Below are 23617 nucleotides of genomic sequence, written 5' to 3'. Positions count from 1 at the left end.
ACACCAAGAATCAGAGACACTGGAAGGGAGAGGCATAAGTCTCATGCAATTTCTTTTCCCAAAGCAAACTCAGAGTATCCACTTTCAAGAAAAATAATTGTAGGCATGACTGATGTAATATGACTATATTAATTTATCTTTCTGTTGGGCCTATATTAACCCAGTTCATATGTTCTGAGTTTAGGGGAGTTTTTTTTGGAACTCTTTTCGCAACATGTCTACCTGTGATAAAACTCCAGAATCTGTACATCAATCTCTCCTCTCGCATCAATGCATTTCACAACTAAATACTAGATAGCATGAAATAGTTTTTAAAAGTGTTTGGTATTTWACCAACTCTGATTTTTGCTGGAAGGATTCTTTATAAATTCCTTTACTATATGTCCCCTTCAGTTTCACAGATACAATGAAAGAAACACACAAATGGTCTTTATTACAGATTTACTTAAATAACTGCTCACTATCTTTACTCAAAAGACTTTTTTGGGGAAAGCTCAAAGAAAGGAAGGAAAAAAAAGCCTAATTTTACTTCATAGCAAGTCCCTTTGACACTTCCATAGTGTACATTAAAGGTATTCTTAGATTTGGCACTTCTAGTTGACTGTAGAGGTTTCAGGGTAAACTGTGAAGTATCCCAATCATTTCTAAAATGACATAAGTGGATAATATACAATACAAATTCTTAAAACAGTAAGCAGCACAGACTATGAGGTTCTAGGCTTCAGTCAAGCGATAACTTACTTGTGAGGGTGTACTTGTTAGCTCCATCTTTTCTTGAGATTTTTCCTTTGCTAGTCGTGCAGCTTCTTTGAATTCCTGAAATTTGTCCGCAAACTGAAGGTACATATGTTGAAAATGAGAGAAAGAAAGAGTAGGCGTGAAGTAGTTACATTACATGCAGAACAGAATGTTATACTTAACATTTACAAAGTCAGATTCTGTCAGTAGAATTTTTAAATTTTTCTCCTTATTAGATAGTCATTTAAGTGAGTTAGTGACAAATACCTTTCAGCTATTACAACTGTTGATATGATAGAAAAATATGATACAACAAAAGTAGTCTTATCTCTTACTCATAGCATGAAAAAAAAAACGCTTCAGTTACGGCTAATAGTGATAAACTGCCTTACATAGCTGCTTTCAGGTTCAGATTTTATTGTCTTCCTTGCAATGGACGATCTGGTTCTGAAGCCTACTGAGGTCAGTATTACCCTAGTCTTCAATGATTTTCCTTCTTTGATGTCTGAAACAATACTAACTTATCCCAAAATTATAACAGTATTCAGACTGCTGCTTATTTAATTAGCTATTGAAATTACAAGTATTGAGCCAACTGACATCAACCAAGATAAAGAATGAATCTGTTGAACTATACACTCATATATACTGAACACCAAATTCAAGAATTGCACATTGAACAGTCATATGAGGCTTGATTTCTCTGCTACGTGTACCTTCTTTCTGAAAAGAGTTGAAAGTGCAATTTAGAAATGCATGTGCCTTTAAAATTGAGATTAAATTAATAAAATGGCCTAGATTAGCTTGCTAGAGAAGAATCTAGCCTTGTAGTTCTCAACTTTATACTACACTAATCGCTAGAGTAACCAAACATTTATTTTTGCTTGCTTCTTTTATATAGAATTTTATTATGATCAGCTTAAGATAGAATTGATTTTGCAAAAACATTGAAAACTTCAACAACAGTTTCTAAATTTCTCCAGCAGTAGAACRCGAAGAAATTGTTTTGCACTACCAGCATTTAGAAGAGATGAAGGCTACTTCTGCATGTCACAGTTTCCTCAACTATTTTCAATCAAAACCTCACTTGCTATCCAATACCTGAAAAGCCTTACTGTTTTTAACTTTCTTCTTCTCCCAGAAGACTTTGAGGAAGTAAAATTCTCCTCCACTGGAAGCCTGTGTTTCATTTGTCAGGTCATTTAAAAGCATGTTTCCTGCATATTCAGGAAGAGAGACAAAAGACACCCTGGAACTCAAATGCAGCAGCAAAGAAGGTCTCAAAATTAGGAAGAGATCACCGTAACTAGATGGCATTCATTTAAGACCTGTAGATAGATCTCAAATTACATTAGGTAACCTAATATTTAAATAAGCATTAGGACCAGAAGATTGATAAGTGGAAAACATTAACATAATGTTTAGAATAAATGGCTCAAGAAATACAGAGCAGTAAATACAAACTTCTACATAGTAGTGGTATAAATTGTTAAAAGWAGTAACATGAAGAGAGAGAAATAGTGTTCTGGGAAAGAGTCAGAGCTAAAGCAGAGGAAATTCTCACAAATTTACTAAATTCAAGCAGTGAGGTAACAGACAATGGCAATCTCTTTTGATAAAATCCCTAAATAACAAAGATCAGATCTCATGGAATTAGAAGAAGGGTTCTCTGAAGGATTAATAATTTAAAGAAAAGTTGTGGAAAGAGACTATGAGAAGATCTCACAAGTACTTATTATAGTACTTTTGCCATTTATCATATTCTTAAATTATTTGGAATAAATCAGGTCAACTATTTCAAAGAGAAAAGACAGCACATCTGAGAAAGAGTATTTCTCTCCATACAACAGGTTTCTCTCAAAAGCACAGCCTTATATTGTGGTTGAGAGATTATGTCTCAAAAGCTTTATGTGAATATTATAGGACATCCTATTTCACTTACTACAATCACTACTTACTACAGCAGCAAAAAGAATTCTGCTAGGAAATCCTGATTTAGTGAGGGAAAGCAGTATTCTTCAACACAGGAATTATCTTTYAGGTACTACTGACCTCTACATCATTCCAGATGAACAATCTTGTGGTGAACTCGTAGTCTGATATATTACAAAAAGGTCTGATGAATATGAACCAATGTTCAATTTTCTTTTATCTTGTTTGCATCTAAAGAGTTAATTAGAATGCCTTTATTTTTCTATCAAAGATATTCTCACTCAGCTAATTCTCAGTTGCTATTATGATAGATAAAGAGGTTATCACTGTTGTAATCTACTCCAGTGAGCAGTATCAATTTAGAAGGACAAGGGCACATAAGCCAAAAAAGAATAGTCAAACCCTTACTACAGGCTTTAGGATCTGATTAGTGACACAGCTAAGCTGACAATAATGTKAGAACATACAGTTCACTAAAAGACAAAACTTCTCAGTCCTGATTATTTGCTTCATTCTCCAGGGCCCAGAGGCATCACTGCAAGGCAAATTACATATAATAAGGCTGTTCTCTTAGGGACTTTATTAAATCAAATATAGAAAAGAAATTCYAAAACCAATTTTTAAGCAGCTTCTAGGAACAATCTGTTTCTGAGTACATCCATTAATACAGCTTATTTGTGAGTACTATCACTAATATTCAGTAGAACCTTCAGCCCTGAGTTAGATTTAATGCCTTATAGTACCATATGTATCAAAGTGATTGCTTTGGTGTACTTGACTACAATGCTAGTGCACTGAAGTGAGRATTAGTAATCTTCTGTCTTGTCTGTCTGCTCAGAGAGATGTGATTTGTCTAAAGCTGCACCGCAGATTCAGGGTTTATATTTCAGGTTTTCTGAAGACCAATCTATCTACCAAGCTCAAGTTTTTTTTTTGTCCACATCAAATAATCATTTGTTAATTTTACAACACAGGAAGTTTCACCTTTTTGAGTTTTAGTAGCAATGATTAACAGTTTTAACTCGCAAGAAAATAATTCAGATACAATACTGTGTAAACAGTTYGCTGAAAAGGTCCTGAAGATTCCTCACCATAAGCTTCTGAAGAGGTCTGCGACTTGTTATTTTTTCAAGATTGTTGTGATTTTGGAAGAATACACAAATCTGAGTAACTTCTGTTCAGACAACTACTTTTAAAAAAGTATCTGCTTTAGTTTTTCAGTTGATTGTTACAACAGCAATACAAAGTTTGAAGCCAAGGGCTTATTAAACTCTTATATGTCAGTTTGAGGGCAGCTAAAGAATAAGAATAAAACAACTGTGACTGAGAAGGCAGTATCACTTGGGAAGAGCAATGAAGTGAAAGAAAGGACAAATGAAAAAAAAAAAAAAAAAGAACATTTCTGTGACAAGAATAACCTACTGTTGAAGTATCCTATGATTAAGGGAAACAAACTAGTAGATAAAAGAGGCAAACTAATTTAGCACTTATACTATATAGCTTTAAATACTAACAAAAGTTACCATTATTTTGGTGAGCAAGTGCCTCTAGCATATATTTCAGCCAACTTACACCAACTGAAATAAATGACAAAGTTTAAGCTTACTGATGCAATAACGTGCATAAATGTACAGTCATGCAATTATATATGCATATATGCAATAAACATTATTCAGAATGAGGCTTACATTTTATAGAAAAGAAAGCTATTTGATTATTAAAAGAAGAATGCTTATAAAGGTATCATACAGTCCAACTGAAGCAGACATACAGATTSTTCCTACTTTTTTTCTAAAAGGCCCATGCTTATCCTTGAACAATGACTACTACTTTCTCAATGGATTGCTTTTTTTTTTTTTTTTTTAATAAGTGAGGCAATTACTATTATTCCTTACTCAAACATGTACTATACATTACTACACATTCCTTTTTATTACACATGGGTTTCCAGATCTTTAGTACAGTTTGAAGACAAAAGATCTGTTTAAGGTAGGGGCATATTCCTAGGCTGAAACACTGAAACAAATTCTTTATCTGAGAAAATGACACTAGCTTCTACAGGTTCTTGGACTCATCTATCAGAGGAGTATCAATAATACACGGTATTGGAAATGGGGTGCTCACAAGAACTACGCTATCACTTTGAGAAGAAAAGGGTAACTAGTTTCCTTGGATTAGGGCAGGCTTCCTTCCCTCACAATTAGACCAAGGTGTGTGAGGGAGGGGTGGAGGGGGAAGAGGGAGGAAATCACATAGGGCAAAATGTTTCTTTTTCTTTCTTTTTTTTCTGTATTCAAAAAAGAAAATTCATTTTTCTTCCACATTGGGGATTTCTCCTACTAACTTTACCTTAAACCTGACAATGTAATAATATGCACCACATAGCAGAAAAGTGAAAGTGAATATGGTTTAAAAAAATCTGAAATTCATCTACATTTTTTCCTAGAAGATCAATATACAGAAGAAACTCTAAATTCTTCACTCCTTTCAATTTTATCATGAAAAACTGTAATGGAAGAACAACTTAAAAAAAATAAATCTAACAAATGAATAAACAGAGAAAGAATAAATATCACGCACTGCARTAGCCTAAACCTCTCTCCTTTCTTCAAGGATTTAAAACAAAAAAACAAACAAAAAACAAAAAAAAACCCACACCACACACACAACAAAGTGTTAAAATCTTAATACCACCATTACCTACCTTGTCTTTTTCCTTTGTAAGGATGGATACACAAAATTTGTGAATAACAACAGTAGTGAGCACCGAGTCAAGATGCAACCAGTAGTAATTAAATATTCTTAGGTCCTTTGATTGCCCAAAAGTTTTCATTAGTCATACTTACTTTTGAGAGATGATGTTCAGATGAAAATCCCAAGCCATAGACTGTATTTGCCCTGCTGTCTGCCCACTGGCCAAACTTCTGRGATGTTTTAGTAAATGTCATGTTGGGGGTGATAGTGCTATTTATTATTGCCTGAAAAAAAAGCAACAGTTGTAAAAGTTGTTTTTCTGATATTTGATTACTCATAACTGAAAATTACAGACAAGTACAATGAGCCACACACTGGCAACTAGAGAACAGTTTTCTTCTAATCCCATCACAGCTAAAATTATGCAAGCACATACTGGCACATGTTCTGGAACAGGAGCAAAAACTGGGCAGACCACCTGTTTGCAATTGCAAGCAGTAATTTAATAGTGAGCAAGTCTAAAAAAGGTCCACTAAAGCATCCACGTAGGCTAATGAGATAAGAACAGAACTAATAAAGTCTTTGTTTGCCTCACAAGTGTATTTCTCTGTCCCCTAAGACAGTGTCTCTCAAGCTACACCGTAAATTTGTTGTATTTCCCCGTTGCACATGGCATTTCACAGGAAAACTACTTTGTAAGTTTCTGTATTGCAAGAAACTGTTTTTCCTTTATATATACACCCCCATGATTACAAAACAGGGTCACACATCAACTACAAAAGAACAGCTATGCTTGGAATACATTTTGTCCTTTAGTTTGTGATATGTATAGAATGCAAGTGTATCTTCTGTCATACACTTTTGACAAGGTAAACAAAAAATACAACTATTGGACAATACTGTGGTTCCATAGAACCCAGCTGAAGATTTACCATGGATTTTCATGTATTTCCAACACACTGAAACATATTCTAAATTGGTGATGTGAAATTGTCCTGTTAAAGTATGTCAAGATAAAGTCTTATAATGATAACAACGGTTTCCATTTAACTAAAACCCCATTGGTTAGATCTTTCTCCTCTCAGTTACTGTACTCCAAAGGTTTTTGTCAATATCCTCAGAGTAGGTCAAAGACCTACTGCAACTATCTCACATTACGGAGTTAGGAACCTTTTGAGTATTAGTGAGCACATGTGTCTTGTCCTGTTTCCATGAAACCACAGATCTCCTTACTCCCTCACAGTTCAAAGCCAGCAGTTATTGAGGAATCCCAGGACAGCAACAAAAATCCGCAGGGTCCAAATCAACTTTTCTGTTGAGTAAAGAAGAGTATTTTTTTTCCCTTTGAGTAGAGGAAACTGATGTGTGGAGAATAACAGCYTTTTCTCAGGATGGTAGCAGTGAGAAACTTCTACTTCATAGAGACCAAGTACAGCTTTCTCAAGCTTGAGATCTTCTAGAAGCCAAGTCCAGCCTACAATACTTGAGTGAGATGGCCTCCTGGATGGATATTAAAATAGGCAGTTAYGGTGTTTAATCAGCAGCTTCTGCTGATACTTGTATAGCACTGGAGCACGGCTACCATCACCATTTTTGTCTGAATTCTACTGGGCAAGCCTAAAAAACGTACAGCTAAGGGGCCAGTTAAGCCAACAAACAGCTTCCAAYGTATATACGCTGATTCTCAGTTGAGGTCGGGGAGGAGTATTGCAGGAAAGCTCAGAAGAACACTAAGCATTGCAACATGTAGAGAGGCAAACAAAGATAACGCAGCACAGGGGAATTTAACAAAACTGGCRTCTTCTACAGTGGCCTTGCCAGCTCTGTTATGTTTTCATTGAATTGGAAGAGCAAATCTGTACTGAGCTCAGGATATCAAACAAACAATTCTCTCTGATTATGTTTGCCTCAAAACGCAGAGTTTGACTACTACTATGAACAGCTCCTGCAGACTTTTGGTATGCCTGAAGACTTGCTTGAATAAACACATCTCAACAGGTAAAGGGTAGGATTTGCTGCGTTACTACAGAATGGAAAACCATCTCCATCATTAAGYGTCCACAAAGTTTCTCATTACTAAGTACAGATCATCTCTGGAATTTGTACTATTGGCTTCCCACTGACCTCATAGGAAAGGGCTGCCTATGCTGCATAGGACAGGAGAGAACACAAGATAGTGGAGATGAACAATTCTCTCRGAAAGGTACTAGTCTGGAGCTCTATTTTTCTTACATGTTTCTTGTCCTCTTATGCACTATCAGTGCTAGAAGTCTTCCTTTTGAAATAATCTGGTGGAAACCCAAAACAGAGCAGTGCAAGTTCACTTACTGCTTTTTAGATAGAAGCTATCACTACTGTCTATCTATCGGTGCAGAAGCTGCCAAAATTAACATATTTGGAATTAGCTATCCTGAGAACAGAGTAGAAAATGGTCTTCCTCCCAGCTCTAGCTATGTTGCCTGTTTGCTTAGGTTATATGTGTATCCAGTCACTGTCTGATTAGTCTAATATCACAGATTTGAGACTGCAGGTTTTTGTCATGGGTGTAACCTTCCTCAGAAGACAACTCTCAGGACAGGAGCTTACGACCATCCAACAGGCAGGTTTAAAGCCTTGAGGTTTACAATCTGCTGCAGTGACAGTGACTTATCTGGTTGCAAACTAACCCAACAGAAAACCGAGAAGAAACCAACCAGACTTCAGCTGACTGCTTACTGACCAGGTGGCTGGCTACACAAGAGAAACCAGGAAGTGGCTGCCTAGGCCAGAACAGATATCTGTTTTGTCAGCAGTCTGCATTTAGGTTGGGTTACAGCAACTGTCAAATTGCCTCCTTGCTTTTGGTAGGATGAAAACATTAAAAACAAAACAAACAGAAATCCACCACACACACTGAGAAATGGCTGCTGTCCCTCCACCACACACACTGAGAAATGGCTGCTGTCCCTCTGCCCTTTATTTTCCTGCAGAGAATAATAAGGAGGCTTCATTCCCATAGAAAGTGTTACTCCAAAGATAGAAGTTTCTCACTGTGAAGATTACACTCAGATTCTATTGATACGAAGAATCCTTCATTAAACCAACCCATTTTACAGGGAAATCAAGACCTTGAATTCTCTCTAAATTTAAAGCATTAGTATGCTAGATCTCTTACGCAAACTAATTATGCAATAAAGCACTAAGCTAGAGCATAATACAGATATGCTCTATACTACTAGTAGTGTCAGCTAGTTTCAAAAACTAGTATTTTTTGGAAGTATCTTCAGCTTTGAAAAAGATTTTTTTTTTTAAAAAAAATAGAATTTATAATTAGATCTGTATTGTCTACTCAGGTACCATTTTAACTGCTCTCCTCTACACAAGTAGATTTCACCGTTGAGTCACCAGTATAAGAAGTGTCAGATATTTCATCAAGTTTAAGAATATTGTTAGTATAAATGTACAAGGATATCTTAAAAACGGAACACAGTCAATCTGACAGGCAGACATTTAGCTTTTGAAGAAAACTGATGTTATCATCTCCAAATTTGACTGGAATAATAAACTAGCTTTCATGTTTTCCTTTCAAATAAGTTTAGCTATGAGAAAATAGGGCACAYGTTTAAGCTGTTCTTTTGACTGACTGCACACCCAACAGCTGCAAGACACACAGTAGTAGTCAAATACGATTTTATCTTGTACACACTACCTTTGAACTTCTCAAAAGGAAAAAAAAAAAAAGGGAATCACTAAAGACCTGAGTTTAAATGTCTTCCGAAATCTGTATTTAGCATTAAGCAAACTACCACTCTAATGTGTGACTAGTTTATTTTATACCATTGTTAAAAGGTAAAGACCAATTAGTTGCARGAACACTCACGGGTGACTTTTGGCTCACAGATAACATGCGAGCAGCTCATGGAACCTACAGACTGGAAAACCACTCTTTTTTTACAGTCTCTATTTTAGATGAGCACAAATTATTGTATTTTTTTCTAGTCTCCTTTCTTTTCTCAGAGGCTGCAAGAGACTGAATGAAGAAGAAAGGAACTATAGGAATAAATTTAACATCTGTTTGCARTATTAGTGGAGAAATAATGGAGCCTTCTTTCTATCACCCAGGAGATAGAAGCATCAAGATAACTTTTTCCAAGAAGATATGAAATGACTATATAATTAATGAGAACTGAAAACCTTAGCAACAACTGCTCACTGTTGTCATGTCATATTACATAAGAGATTTTATTTTTCAGGCCTCCTCTCAGTTCCTAGAGTGGCATGAGAAAAAGACTGCATAAAAGATACTTACTCAAGAGGTTATAGAAATCAGCTTTAAATTGCATCAATTTATTATTTTACATCAGGATCTCCCTGATGTAGGCCATAGGGATCAAGATACCCTATGTGATTGTAAAATATAGCCCATACACTGTATACCTTATGATCCTAGAAAACATTTTATAGTCAAGTTAGAGGGTGATGAACTTCTTGTACAAGGTATTTTAAGAGGAGACAGTAGTTGCTACAGAAAACAACGTTATAAGAGGCAGAATCACAGTGAACAGATTTAAAAAGACCATATCCTCTGTAGGAGAATACCACCACCTTTTGGAGTTATTCTCCCAAGATTCATGAAAGGACAGTTAAATCTGTCTGGATTGCCAACATTCACAAAAATCACTATTAACTCAATGGGCCTGACCAGCTAAGCTCTTTTACACAGGCATCAATCTATAATCAAGACTGATGGCGGTTATACAATTCTGAGAAGGATAACGCTTTATGTTTGGCTGCTGCATCACCCAGTTAATGTATTTATTTGTTTAGACTATAAAAAGAACAAACAGAACATTTTTATAGGACTGAATCAACATCAATCAGGTGGAGGAATACAAACCTTTTAATTCATTTTTAATACATGATGCAACATGACCTGCCTCACCCAAATCTGGCTCATGAATAAGGAAAAAAACAACAAACAAAACTCACAAAACACAAAAGACTTCCATAAGCAAATTAAGGTGTCAATCTGCAATATGTGGTAGCATCTTGCAGACAAGGGTGAAGATCACATCTTAAAAAATGTAATTTTGTTTTCAAGAAAGATCTATCGATGCTGAGACAATCAGTAGAGAAGGTAAGAAAAGAAATCATATCTAGCTTTAGTTTTTTCAACCAGAGCCAAAACTACTTTGCTTCAAGTTATTTTCTGAATGTAACCAAACTAAACTTTTCCAGTTACCAATTTAGAAAAACAAATTTCATTAGAAGCCAATATGAAGTACAGCTCTCATAGAAGATCTCTTTGTACTCTGATTTATAACGTTCAGTTTCTTGCAGAATAAGGAGTACCTAAGGCCTCCTCATTCTCCTCCAGGGCTGCATGAAGTAAGCTAGCAAAGTTTCCTAATGCTCTGTCACACACTCTGAAGAAAGAGGAAGGACCTAAACAGGAGGCAAAATGGGAGACAGAAATGTGATTATGACTCAAATCTCAAGTCTCAAGTATTTCTCTCTCAAAGATGCTTTACTACGGTCTAAATGGACACATACTTGAGTTGCTATCACTGCTCAGCACCTGAGCAAACTGAGCAGCCACGTGCACATCATTCTCTCCAAGGTACGAACCCACTGGGTGAATAAACCTCACTAGCACTGAGTATTTCAATAAAACACAGCTGGATCATATACTATTGCCACTGAGGCAGGCACAGGAGAATTGCAAAGCAGTAAATATGGCTTTACAAAAATTTTTGGCAGCTGGCAACATATTAATTTGAGATAAAATTTATTTTAAAGAAAATCTTTATTCAATTTTATTTCAAAACTCAGAGCTGGGTAATTATACTACATAGCCTTTTCTCCTTCGAAAATTTAACACCACTGTCTGACCAATGGACACTACCATGCACTGCAGGCTCAGCTGCTAGTAGTGTTACTGACAGCCAGCTATATGCCATATAGCAGAGATGATCCGGATGCACTCTGCTCTTAAGAATGCCTTATATTTATATTTAGCCCATCATACATACTACATTTACATTTTATACGCAGAGATGTTTTAAAAAAAAGGTACTATGAAAAAAAAAAAAAAAAAAAACAAACACTCTAGGAATTATCTCTAGGAAGAGGCTGAAAGCCTCTTAAAACTCTTCCATACCCTAGCACTTCACCTATGTACACCTCGGAGCAGCGTAGCTCCGAACAATGGGTCTTACCTAAAACAATGGGCCTTAATCATGATTAAGTCTCAGTTAGAAACTATTTTCTTCTGAAGCATTATGTATCAAAATTGTAGCAATTGTAGAGAGGGGAAACAGGAATGATAGACTGCATTATCAATATACATTGCCAATAGTGCTTTAAGTGCAAAAGAAATGCTGCAATACACAAAGAACAAATAAATAGCTAACAATTGCTTAACAACACAACTCAGCAACCACTTTTAAAGAGTTGCAGCTTTAGACAAAGACAGAAAAAAATATCAGTGGATATCAGTATTTTGCAAACTGCGCAAACCAATTTAGGTACGATAGATTACAATTACTATCCTTGATTTCAAATAGCATCTTGTCTCAATCTTACAGTCACACAGAAGACATTATTTGTCAGAACCAAAAGTCATTTGAAGGAAGGCTGGGAATGGAAGAAATAAAGTAAGAATTAAACTTGGCAGAAAAATTTTGCTATATTTTGATACCAGCACCTCAAATCACTTTAAGTATCACCATATGGATGATCTGACAGAAAATTCCTATATACGTGTATATACTACTAGAAGTTTTCCTTCCTCATTTAAAACTCTGGAAATTAAAAACAAAAAAAAAAAACAAAAAAAACTTTCAATTTTCAGTAATAGCCAAGAAATTTTTGTGAATACCGCTATGCTCTAACAGTATTTCAGTTCCACCAATCATGAATTGATGGGTTCATGAATTGATAGGTTCTAGGAGTTGCAAGTGAAAATCTCTCAAAAGGACTATAACTTTTGATTACACTTTGTACACATTTAATGCCCTTATTTCAGAGATTTCTGAAATACTGTTTGTAAAGCTAGTTTTTATACTCACTTTAAGGACTAGGCCAACCTCTCTCCTCAAACTGAGTTTTGATAAAAGCTTACCACAGAGGGCTTTATTAGGAGGGAACAATCCTCCTAATCACAATCTCTACAGGAGAAAAGAAAAGAAAAGAAAAAAAAAAAAAAAAGGAAGATCGTATAACAAAGAAGGATTTACAAAGTGATTATTGGTACTGAACAGATGTCCTTCATAATGCTGAAACCAATGATAAAAAAATAAAGATGAACATAGATTCTTGTAACCCTACTTATAATTTTTAGCAAGCCTCACAGGGAACATCTTTTTATCGAAGTAATAGGCCATTATTAAATTAAAATAAATATGAATACATGAAAAGCAGCATTTTCCAGTGAACCTTTAAACATTTTACAAAGTAATCTTTCTCAGATAGACACTCACAAAAGCATCTGAGAAGATATACAAAGGACAGCAGACTGGAAAAACAACAAAATCAAATAGGAAGCAAGTTCTCTGAAACAGAACTTACCTTTGAGCCATCCAAACTGATTATCCTGTAGACATTTCTTGTGCTGTCATAGAAGTAGGACACAGTAACAGCATGCTTGCTGGTGGGAACCCAGTTCTTCTTAGTGTTTGGGTCAATCTGGAAGACATGAGCTCGGGTGCTGAAGATGGGTTGTTCCCTGAAGGAGTAGAAAGTAAAGCAATAAATCTGATTTGGATGTAGTATGGTTGCACACAAGTGATCTGCCAGTTCTGCTTATTAGGATGCATGCACTTCACTTAGCATGATAATTTTTTCCCAAGAACATTATGTGCTGCTGCATACAGCAGATAAAGCACATTTATATAAATATGCGAACAAAATGCAAGCCTTTTAAAGTAAAAAATTAGCACCTAGCTGTAGAGCCAAATAAAGACAGAAATCTCTAAATATATATTCAGCACTGATCCATTAGCTCCCCAGTCCCCACCTTCTGTCTATCCATTTAAACTGACTATTGTCAACACAGGTGAAACTTCAACTGATTACATTCCAGAATGTCTTTAAAACCTGATTTTCTTTAAAACATTTTAATACTCAGATTATTCAAATCAATCTCAGGTCATAATCTGAAACTAATACAGCTAGTTCAATATGATTATGCTAAAACTGACATTCATTAGCATCAGAAACATGTGCTACGAAACCCTTGCTCTTTGGAGCTTTTTCCTAGAAAGACACTTACGTATGTTTAACCTACATGGTTCAAATTTAGCTACTAAGAGAATAAAATTATGTAAGGTAAAATTACTGTACTTTAGAATTTGCAACTTACATCTTTCTAATGATCACGGGGAAAAAGTATAATATTGCACAGAAATCTAATAGTATTTTAATATCCCTAAAAGGGTTATAAGTTTAAATTTAGCTACACTTTATTGACCAATAGTGTGGTGAATTCTTCAGGGAACATTGCAGAATTTTAAGATGGGTTAACTCGGCAGGTTTTTGAACCATTTTACTTTCCTCCCTTTCTAGGATCTGAACAAACATATCCTTGTTCCTGCTGTTCTCTCCCTTTAAGTTAGAGGTAACAAATAGTTTTTAACATATTTTTCTGCCCAAAATAAAAGCCAAAGAGAAGTTTAGGATTTTGAAAGTTCCTAGTCAAAAGGTTTCAAACTGGCCTCATTTCCAAGGAGTATATGCGAACTCACAGAATCATCTCTACTACTTGGTAGCAAAAAGAGCCAGAACAAGCTGCTTGCAAAAACAGATTATTATTCAGCTGGAAGTTAATACTCCTTGAAGCCCATCTGCCAGAAGATACGGTGTTCTRTGTTAGGTGTTAGGAGTGATAGGACAGGTACAAAACAGGCCAAAGAGCACTGCTCCARTGAAAAGTGAGGAGGGTCAGGGTGATCAGTACACATGCTAGTCCTGCAAACAAATGTCACAGTATCCACCCTCAGCTCCAGCACATGCTCTCCCTCTAAATCAAGCTATATGAAGTTGAGTGTTTTCCTGATCCCAATCCCTTTCATAATTGCAAAAATGTTTAGATGACTTATAGTTTTTTAACATAAACTTTACACCAATTCTTACCACTCTACACTTATTTCTTCAATCATATTTAATTTTTTTGTTCTTATCCTCAATATTATATATAACACATCCATTTACCTCCCAGTTAAGCATATTCAAATGTAATCCAATGCATATTACCATAACACAACCAAATCGGTAAAACTGGAAGTTTAAGAGCCCATCAGAACAAAAGTCTTAGAAAGCCCTACAAGTGTTTGAAGATTAACATTTGGAGATGAAAAAAGAAAAAATGGCCCTTAATACACTGACTAAAAAGACAAAAAAAAAAGGGCTGAATCCAAATATTAAATATGTAGCTAATRTATACACATTTGACCCAAACTAATATTTAGTTCTATCACAGTACAGGATATCATACAACTAGACTTTCAGCACACCACAGGTCAGAAWTTTAATATGTAAAAGGTAGAACAACAATATGTAACTAAAGCAATTTAAGTCAGCAAAAGTTCAGTTGTTCAATCCTGAGCTGATGCTGTTCCATGCTTCTAACACAGAAATCTTCCATAGTCCTTGCTAAGCATCCTTAACTTGTTTGACTCTATGACCTACGTATCACTGTTGAACAATCAGCAGGTGTTCTCAAAGATACACCAGAGTACTTTACAATTAGTTATAGAACAGCATTAATAGAGCTTACTTGCACTGTTTTTACTGCTTTCAAAAAACTAGAGCTACAATCTGTCCATGGGTAGTTGAAACAACAGGTTTGCTGAAYGAAAAGCTGTCTCGGTGGCAAAAAGCATAGCCCCCTCCAGTTAAACTAGCTGGATAAATCATGACTGGGCCTACTTACTGGGGTAATCGGGAGTYTTTTCCCTACAAGGATGCTAAACTTCAGATACCCTTATGATACTAACATAAAACACATTTTGACATTTGATGAGTATTTGTACCGCCTATTTCTTCAAACAAATGGAAGTTGCACGTTATGTCTATGAGATGAAGTTCATTAATGCAAATCAGTGACTGATTCTATAAAGACCTCCAGAACTACTGTAAAATTAGATAAACTGTACTTGTTTACTTACAGTTCAGATCTACTAAAACATTCAGATACAAAGAAGTTAGTATACAAAACATCACAAGATTTACAACTTCAGCTAATCAACCTTTACTCTGAGACTTTGTTCTTACATTATCCATGTAGGACACAATGCCCTCCTAATCAAGAACTATCTCAATACAGTTCAAATTAATACAATTGAAATCATATTAGTTATATTAAATGGGTGAATTCTTTTCATTTTCCCTTGGTAAATGCTCAAACCCAGATATTTTTATATGTTTATGTAAATATATTAAAAATATATATAATATTCTTGCCTACATAGATATGAGAAAAGCAGTTTTCAGTAAGAACAATACTGTAAAAAGTCTGTCAGATCCTTACTTTTTCCTCCCTTATTCCTTCACTACCATGAAGAAGCATTTAGTACTCATTAAAAGACAGCAGTAAGAACCAAGAAAAGAACTAATCACTAAATACTAAAAGTTATCATTTATTTTTCTGGAAATATCTTGATGTTGAAAAATAAAGAAACTCAGACTGCCACAGTAACACAGTCAGGCYATTAGAAATACTTGCTAAAGTATAGCAGAAACATTAAGGCTAATATGCTGTTCCACATCTTGCCAACACTAGAAACAAAGACCATGATTCTATGTGAGATCCTCCTCCTCTTTCTTCTCTCCCCACACTGTTGTTTACCATGACTTCTAAGCTATTTTTGTTATCATACTATCTACAATTTCTCATGGTTGGAGTTCCATTGTCTTAGTTACTGTAAAAACGCAAAAGCCTACTCCAAAGAAGTTGTGAATTTCTACATTAATTTTCAAGAATCTAAAGATTTGATCAATTGAAGTGTTTAGGCTTGAAATAAGATATTATGCACTACTTAACGGCCACAAAATATAGGAACTCAAAAAAAGATTTAGTGCTCTGTCCTTATTCTCATTTTTATGAAATTAAGGTTTTGTTATGGATCATCACAAAAAACAGCCTTGCTGATAAGCCACAAGACAGCTGCCAAGCTTGCTGGATTAACCAGCTTTAGTCAGCTTTAACACTTTGCTTTTCCAAGTGTAAATTTTAGCCTATGTTTTTATCACTTATTTTCAAAAGTCCACAGCAGACATTTTGATGTCCAGTATTGTATAATTTTATGAAGTTCAAATCTGTGAAAGTATTTTTTTTTAATCTTCTTTTTTTCCCAGCCTGTAAACTGTTCCTTCCCTTCTGCCTTTGCCCACACTGCAAGTATGTCTTATGCTTTGTCTCCCACTCTTTCTCTCCTCATTCGCTGCAGTCTCACACATAATCAAGCAAGTTTGAAATAACAGTACAAATACACAGCATGGTTTGAAATAATTACAATCCTAAGAAGTTACATATCAGACTTTGAAAATATTAAATATCCTTAGATGTCAAGTAACTTTAGAACATAAGGGGAAACTTCTACAGAATTGATGAAAAATTTAAAATATTAAAGGGAATGTAAATGAGCAAAAGCATTGCTGGACTCTTCTCTTAGACCAACTAAACCGCATAATGGTGATATTACTGTTAAATTGACTTTGAGTCACAGCTGTTTTTAGAATTCACATTAAGTTAGTAGCTTTAGTCCAATGAATGGGAAACCACTAGATGCTCTAAGTTAGAAGGGTTATTCTTGTTTACTATTGAGGATGATACTGTGATGGGTACTTCAACTCATATGGAAGTCCTTGAAAAATCTCAATAAAAAGATGCAGTGCTATTATTTCTAAAGAGGGCAGGCAATTATGGATTTGGTTTTGGTTATGCTGATCATAAATTTAATCACATGGGTAACTATGAATCAATCAATGTCAGGAAAACAGTCTGCATRCAAGGATTAATAGAGGCAGACGGGCCTGTAGAAAAGAGAACAGAGAGAATAAAGATATAACAGAAATACTGTGCTACCCATTCCAGCAGAAATCTGACAGCAGCTTCACCCAGTTTTACACCTGCATCATTTTGTTTCATCCTAAAGGGACAGCATATTATACAGTCACATACTGTGCACTTAAGAAGTTGCTAGCGATGATGGCAACCACTTGCTATTCTTTATCCAGGATTTTTAAAGTATTAGCACAAATAGCAGAATTAATACAAACTGGTCTAAAACCAGACTGTCTCATGGATTGATCTCCAGTCCAACAGAAGGACATTTCCACCTGAATCCTTCCTGGCCCTCAGGTGAGGGCATCCAATCCAACAGATTCTTCCGTGACTAACAGGAGTTGAGTTCTCACTCTCTCAACAAGCCTACTAGCAAAGCCTTTTTGACCTAGCTCTATTTTCACAAAATTCTCCAAAATCTACTACCTTTGAGATGTCAATGTCCCCGCCCCCCGCCCAAAGAAAAAATAAATAAAATGTGAGTTATCCAGGCAGGAGAGAGAACAGTTGCACTGTATTTGCATATCTTAGAAGGAATCCCAAGTTTTTTAAAAACAGAGTTCTCAACATTTTACTGTTAGTTAAGAAATATAAACAAGACTTATGTATGCAACTAGGTGCAAAAAATACAGTTTTACGCAAGCTAGATTAAATTTGATACCTATGAGTATACCTATTGATACCTATGAGATAGAACAGCAGTGAAGTCAGTGATCACTGACTTTCATCAGTAGAGAAAGTGTCTGATCAGGACTATATGCATCAATGAATAAAAGTTTCTGTATGACACAGGAGACATGTCAGGAAAGCTGATAGACTCAAATTCAAAAAATCTTTCCTGCCATACTTCTTGAAGTTTTCTGATAAAATTTTCACAGATCCACTGATGTGGATGGCAACTTTACAGGTATGTAATCAAACAAAATAGTCCATTTGAGAGAAAAATTACTTACTGTATATATGTTAATTTCAGCTGAATGCTTGAGAAACCCATACCTTAGACATTTCAGAGAGGGAAGGGAGAGAAGGAAGTCAGAAGGGTATCCTTTAAGCATGCACTGTAAGACAACTGCAGATAGCACTAACAATTTATAGTCACTATAAAATTGCAAGAACTACCATTACCATACCTAAGGAAAATAAGACTCATATTTTTTTAAAAAAATAAAGATTGTGAAGAGCAATGAGAAAGTTCACTTAAACTCCTTCTTCTGCCTGAGCTTTCCATTTCATAAGAGATCAGTGAAGGGTGGCAGCTACTGGTTAAATTTAAAATAATGAAGAATTTCTGCAGCAGAGATTTTAAATTAACTGGAGCACAGCACGGACATTACAATCTCACAAATTTAACATCAACAGCATGGAAGTTGGCAGATTTGCAAAGCACTGGATAAATCAATGCCTAGGTTCCCACTTCCAACAGAGGACAGGAAAAGCTAAGCACAGTAATTTTATTGTAGGGATGGTGGTGGTGAAAGGAGAGAACATTGCATGTGCCTGCACCCCCAGGCACAGGAAAAGGGAACAAGTCTTAGACCAGGGCCTAAGCAATAAGCAATCTGGCTTTGATGCTTGCCAGACTTACCTTCTTGTGTCACAGCAAGTCATTCATTTGACTCAACTGCCTCTTCCTTGGGTCCCTCCCTCTTAGAAAATACACTTTTCCAACCTATTCCCCCAACACTTCTGTTAAGGCATCACACTGACTCCAGAAATCCTACAAAAAGGAGGGACAAGAGTCCCATAAACAGCTGTCCCCTTAATATTTTTCTCTGATACTCTTTGTTCTACTCATCTTCATGATCCCCATGTCACATTCATTTTGACACTCTGAATAATGTTTATATATATATAATACACACACAGACATCTCCCACAATGTATGTTAAACACTGTTATATGGACATGAAAAAAGTAYTGGGAATTACCTCAGATTTGTTAGGACAGTAGATAAGATGCATGCAYAATTCAAAACAAAGTTATCTGGTAACTTTAATTCAGTTAGCACACTGAGCCACACCAAGCAAAAAGATCTGCCCTGAATATCTTGTATCAAGAGCAACCCCCTCGCTCCTTGCTTCCTCCCATTACCACTCTCAGAAGGTGCAAAATCACTGAGAAGCCAGGAGTTTTGTCTTCCCTCCTCTTGAGATGCCTAACATTAAGTGGAAAAGATTTGGATAGATTAAAATTTATGTAATTGATGGAATAAATCACTTTAGTAGGGCAGTGTTAACTTCATCATATGCAACATTTTTTTAAAAATTTCTTTTTCATTTCTCAAGCAAGTYTGAGGTAACAGTAGAGAAGTTTTAACTGAGTCTACTAGTTGTATTACTACTTCTAAAAACAAAATGAAAATCTGAATGACAGTGTTCCATTTATATTCCTTCAAACAAGCAATGGATCAAATTTATCCCTGATATAGTGGAAGCAAGTGGGCCTTACCAAATATGCCTAAATTTCCGATCAACAGCAAAAAATGTGTTTTGCTTTCTCACAACTCACAGAAAGCAAAACCTAGAAGTAGTTTGACTTTGGGAGTATGCACATCCTCTGGAGGAAGAAAAAGACAGACTCCACAGCATTCAGCAATAAAATCCAACATTTCTTTGATGTAAGTTATTACGGCCCTTGTTACTCAAGCATTTCATTCCACCATATAGGTAGTATCTCAGTAGCTGTTTGTTCTCACCATATTGAGCCTCAGCCAGAAGTCAATCTCCTAACCGTACAAACAGTTTGTAGTCTAGCACTGCTGCTTGCTGGGGCTCCCAAGACTGTAAAAGCATCCRCTTAGCTTTAAGAAGCTGAGCCTCCAACATGCCCCCAAAATTCTGGTTCAAACAGAAGCAATACACACTGAAGTATATTTTCCAGTTAAGATGCAAATGAAYATATATATATATTCTGATAACAGATAAAATTAAAGCTTCTATTCTACAGCAAGGAAAAAAAGCAACAAAAATCTTTCAGCTTCTTTGGCATAATGTCAGTTAATCTGGATTTACCAGCTTCATAGGCTAGAGAGTTTAAAAAAAGAATTACCTCTAAGGTATGTACAGCATTCAGTTAAAGGAAAAAGAGGGGRAAAAAAAAACAGTAAACACTGGAGTTGCTTTCTCTTCTATAGTTCTGGTATTTTTTGAAAGGTCCAAATTGGAAGAGATGCCTCTTCTCCATTGCCCCCAGCTATCCTGTGCTACTAAAGTTCTGTGGGAAGGCAATCCAGCAGAACTGTTTCTGGAAAAAAGCCACCACACCAGGAATTTATCACTGACTATGAATTTATCACTGACTACAAAAGTTTCACTAATGACTGCATGAATGTCCATACTGCTAAGATTCTCTTTTTGACCTTCCATCCAAACTTCAAAAAAATCATTTTCATGCCATGAACTGAGAGCTTTGCGAGTCAGATGAGAATAATAAAGGCATCAACACAGACAAGTACTCCACTTTAGTCTCACTCTTCTCACTTCAGTCTATTAAGTTATTCCAGGGGTACAATCATCTCTTCAGAATTTTTCAAGGTTCCTGTTTATTCCTCTAAAATGTGCAAGTAAGMGGACAAAGGTATCTCTGAACTACCTTTTACCTTAGATTTGTTTTCAAGTTACAAGTCTGGAAAGAGCTATTTAGCTTTTAATGACTTAACAGCTAAACTATATTAGGTTGTATTTTTGGATAGTATTTYCACTATCAGTTATGTAATTAGGATAGCAAAAATTAATCCAAAATTGTATTGTATTCCTAGATTTTGCTAGGGCCAAAAAAATCTTGACAAGGAAGTCAAAAGAGGAGTTTTTCTATCTTTGTGACTAGACAATTAAGTTTAAGATGTATAGCTATTTTTCATATCTAGTCACTAAAACTGTTAATCAGAAGCTCACAGGAAAGAACAGAATCTAACGTCAGATTATATTCCATGAACTCAGAACCCTGGAAGAACAAATACTAATGAGACATTTCTTAAAGTAGTTTAAATGTTAATATTCCTTCAGCAGCCCTTACATACAGTAAAACAAACTAAGCTGCATTTGGAATAAGAAACAGGCAGGCAATAGCCTAAAATACTCATTTTCCTCTATTCTACTGTGTAGAAAAGCAACCTTGTCAGACTTGCAGCAAAAAGACATGTGAGAGCAATGAATCCTAAAGAGCAGTGTAGGAAGGGAAGAAATAATGGCATTCATATCTGTCACAAAATAGCCTGGAAAGGTCCAAAAGCAATTGATAACCATTTTTTGTTTAATCCCTCCAGTTCTTTGATAATCTCTGTACAGAGGCAGTCTTTCCTTTGCAAGCTGTATCTGAAATGCTCCATGCAATGGCACTGTGCATCAGTCAGATTGCTCTTACACTGTTCATGCAAATATTAATGGAAAACAAAGCAGCTTAACTGTTCAGCTTGAACTTCTGCTGTTACTTCGCACAGCAACTTAACACACAGTAATATAATAAATTACATTTGCTCCTATCCCCCAACAATTTTCTTGAATTTAAAAGACAATTTCCTCTTCTTGAATAACTTGAGTTTCAGCAATCAAATTAATGGTCTTTAAAACGTAGAGAATTCACCCCAGGAGCTCACAAAATCCATAGTCTTCATCAGACAGGGACAGTACCTACAGTCTTCAGAACCTAGAGCTGCAGTAAAAGGTGTGTGTGTGGGGGGGAACACTACTATAACAGAACAAGCACTGCTCTCTCCAGAGTAAGAGCACAGAGCTGCCTTGGGATCCAGAAAAGCTGCTTGTGAGCCAAAACTGTGCTCTGCTTTATGAGCAGGCAAAAAGAAGGCACAGCAGAGCTCTCTCTTCCAGGGACCCAGAGGAGGAAAAAGGCTCCACTAGGACAAAGGTTTTTGGTTTACTGCAATTTTCAGAACACAAATCTACTGCAATCAGGCACATTTTCTTTGTCACATTGCACAAATACTCTAGAATTAGTTCATGGTCTCCAAGATCACTGGTTCACTGTTTTCCTTCACAAAACTATTTTCAGTGTATGAAAAGCTACTGCCACTGTCAAATGAGTAACCGGACCAATGGATGCTGACTGAACAAGAGGAGAATCAAGCCAAACAAGATGGGGCCACTTTGGTGTTGTCACTGAGGCRTAGATGGTAAGGAATAACACACTGCAAGCACACTAAGACTCTTTGAGGTTAATCGTATTGTTTGGTGAGATAAAAGGATCATAAGACAGCAATGGTAGAAGTGCCAAACACATCAGTGCCTTCAAACAATTGACACACTGAACCACTGCTTTTTCCTGATATGAAAGCATAAGACTGCCCAAAAATCAACACACTGTTCTCAAGTTTGGTTAGATCARTAATTCAGTTACCATCATGAAATCCTTCAGCATCATTGACTGCTGTCACTGTAGGAAGAAGGAACCAGAAAGAGAGGGTTTGCACTAGGACATGCTGGAAGCAAAGCATTTGGTCATGTAGAGCACTGAAGCTATAGAGTGGTAATCTTACATTGGCTTAAGTTCATAAAACACTAACTAGTTCAATATGCAGTGTAAATGCAATATTTTCTTATTTGACATTAAGTGTGATTTTGTGCACTCTATCAAGTCTCATCATTGCCTATGGCAAAAACTTCTGCTCTGATAGCTGTATTTCATAGGTATATGGCAATAAGACAAAGAGCATTTGGCAGTAAAGGAACAGGCCCTCATCCCTTTTGATTTTGGGATCAAAAAAAGAAATAGAAGGATAAGATGATAGAATAAATTAATTGTTTCAACTGGGATAGTCAGCAATTACATGGTAAACAGATACAGTACTTAAAAATAAGTATTCTTAGATAAAAGTTTAACTGATGTTTTTTCAGATCATCTTTGTGTTATTAGAGAGCAAATACTCAACCAGTCCTAGTTTTGCTTAAGTACTTTGACAAAATTCAGTTACCACAAAGAATAAATTTCTCAGCAACTTGTTCACAGTAGGAAAAACAACGAACCGTATGTTCCCTGTTTATGAGTCACCTGGAATTTGTCTCTACTGTATTTTCGTATCAAAAGAAGGTTTCCTGCCTTGGCACCAAGGTTTTTCAGCAAATTGTTCCTGTAATGCTTCTTACCAGTTTTCCTTCATTACCCTCTATCAGCTTTAACCTTCCACTTGCTTTCTTTACATCTGCATACAGAAACAGTCAAACTCTCTTATTTCTCACCACATCGAAGAAGTCCACT

General features: G+C 35.9%; 1 protein-coding gene across 1 annotated transcript in view; it reads right to left on the bottom strand.

The window, feature by feature from the left end:
• Positions 1 to 23617, bottom strand: part of LOC146585767 (homer protein homolog 1-like) — a 43009-nt gene that overhangs the window by 7394 nt on the left and 11998 nt on the right. The window contains exons 2-4 of the mRNA XM_085322345.1: positions 12913 to 13069; positions 5517 to 5648; positions 742 to 834 (exon numbers count right to left, since the gene is read on the bottom strand). Coding sequence (XP_085178471.1) covers positions 742 to 834; positions 5517 to 5648; positions 12913 to 13069 — 382 coding nt within the window. The remainder of the gene's footprint in view (positions 1 to 741; positions 835 to 5516; positions 5649 to 12912; positions 13070 to 23617) is intronic.

This window comes from Rhea americana, unplaced genomic scaffold, assembly GCF_003343005.1.
Source record: "Rhea americana isolate MKP2758 unplaced genomic scaffold, rheAme1 scaffold_77, whole genome shotgun sequence".
NCBI lineage: Eukaryota > Metazoa > Chordata > Aves > Rheiformes > Rheidae > Rhea > Rhea americana.
This window is presented reverse-complemented; position numbering and strand designations above follow the sequence as displayed.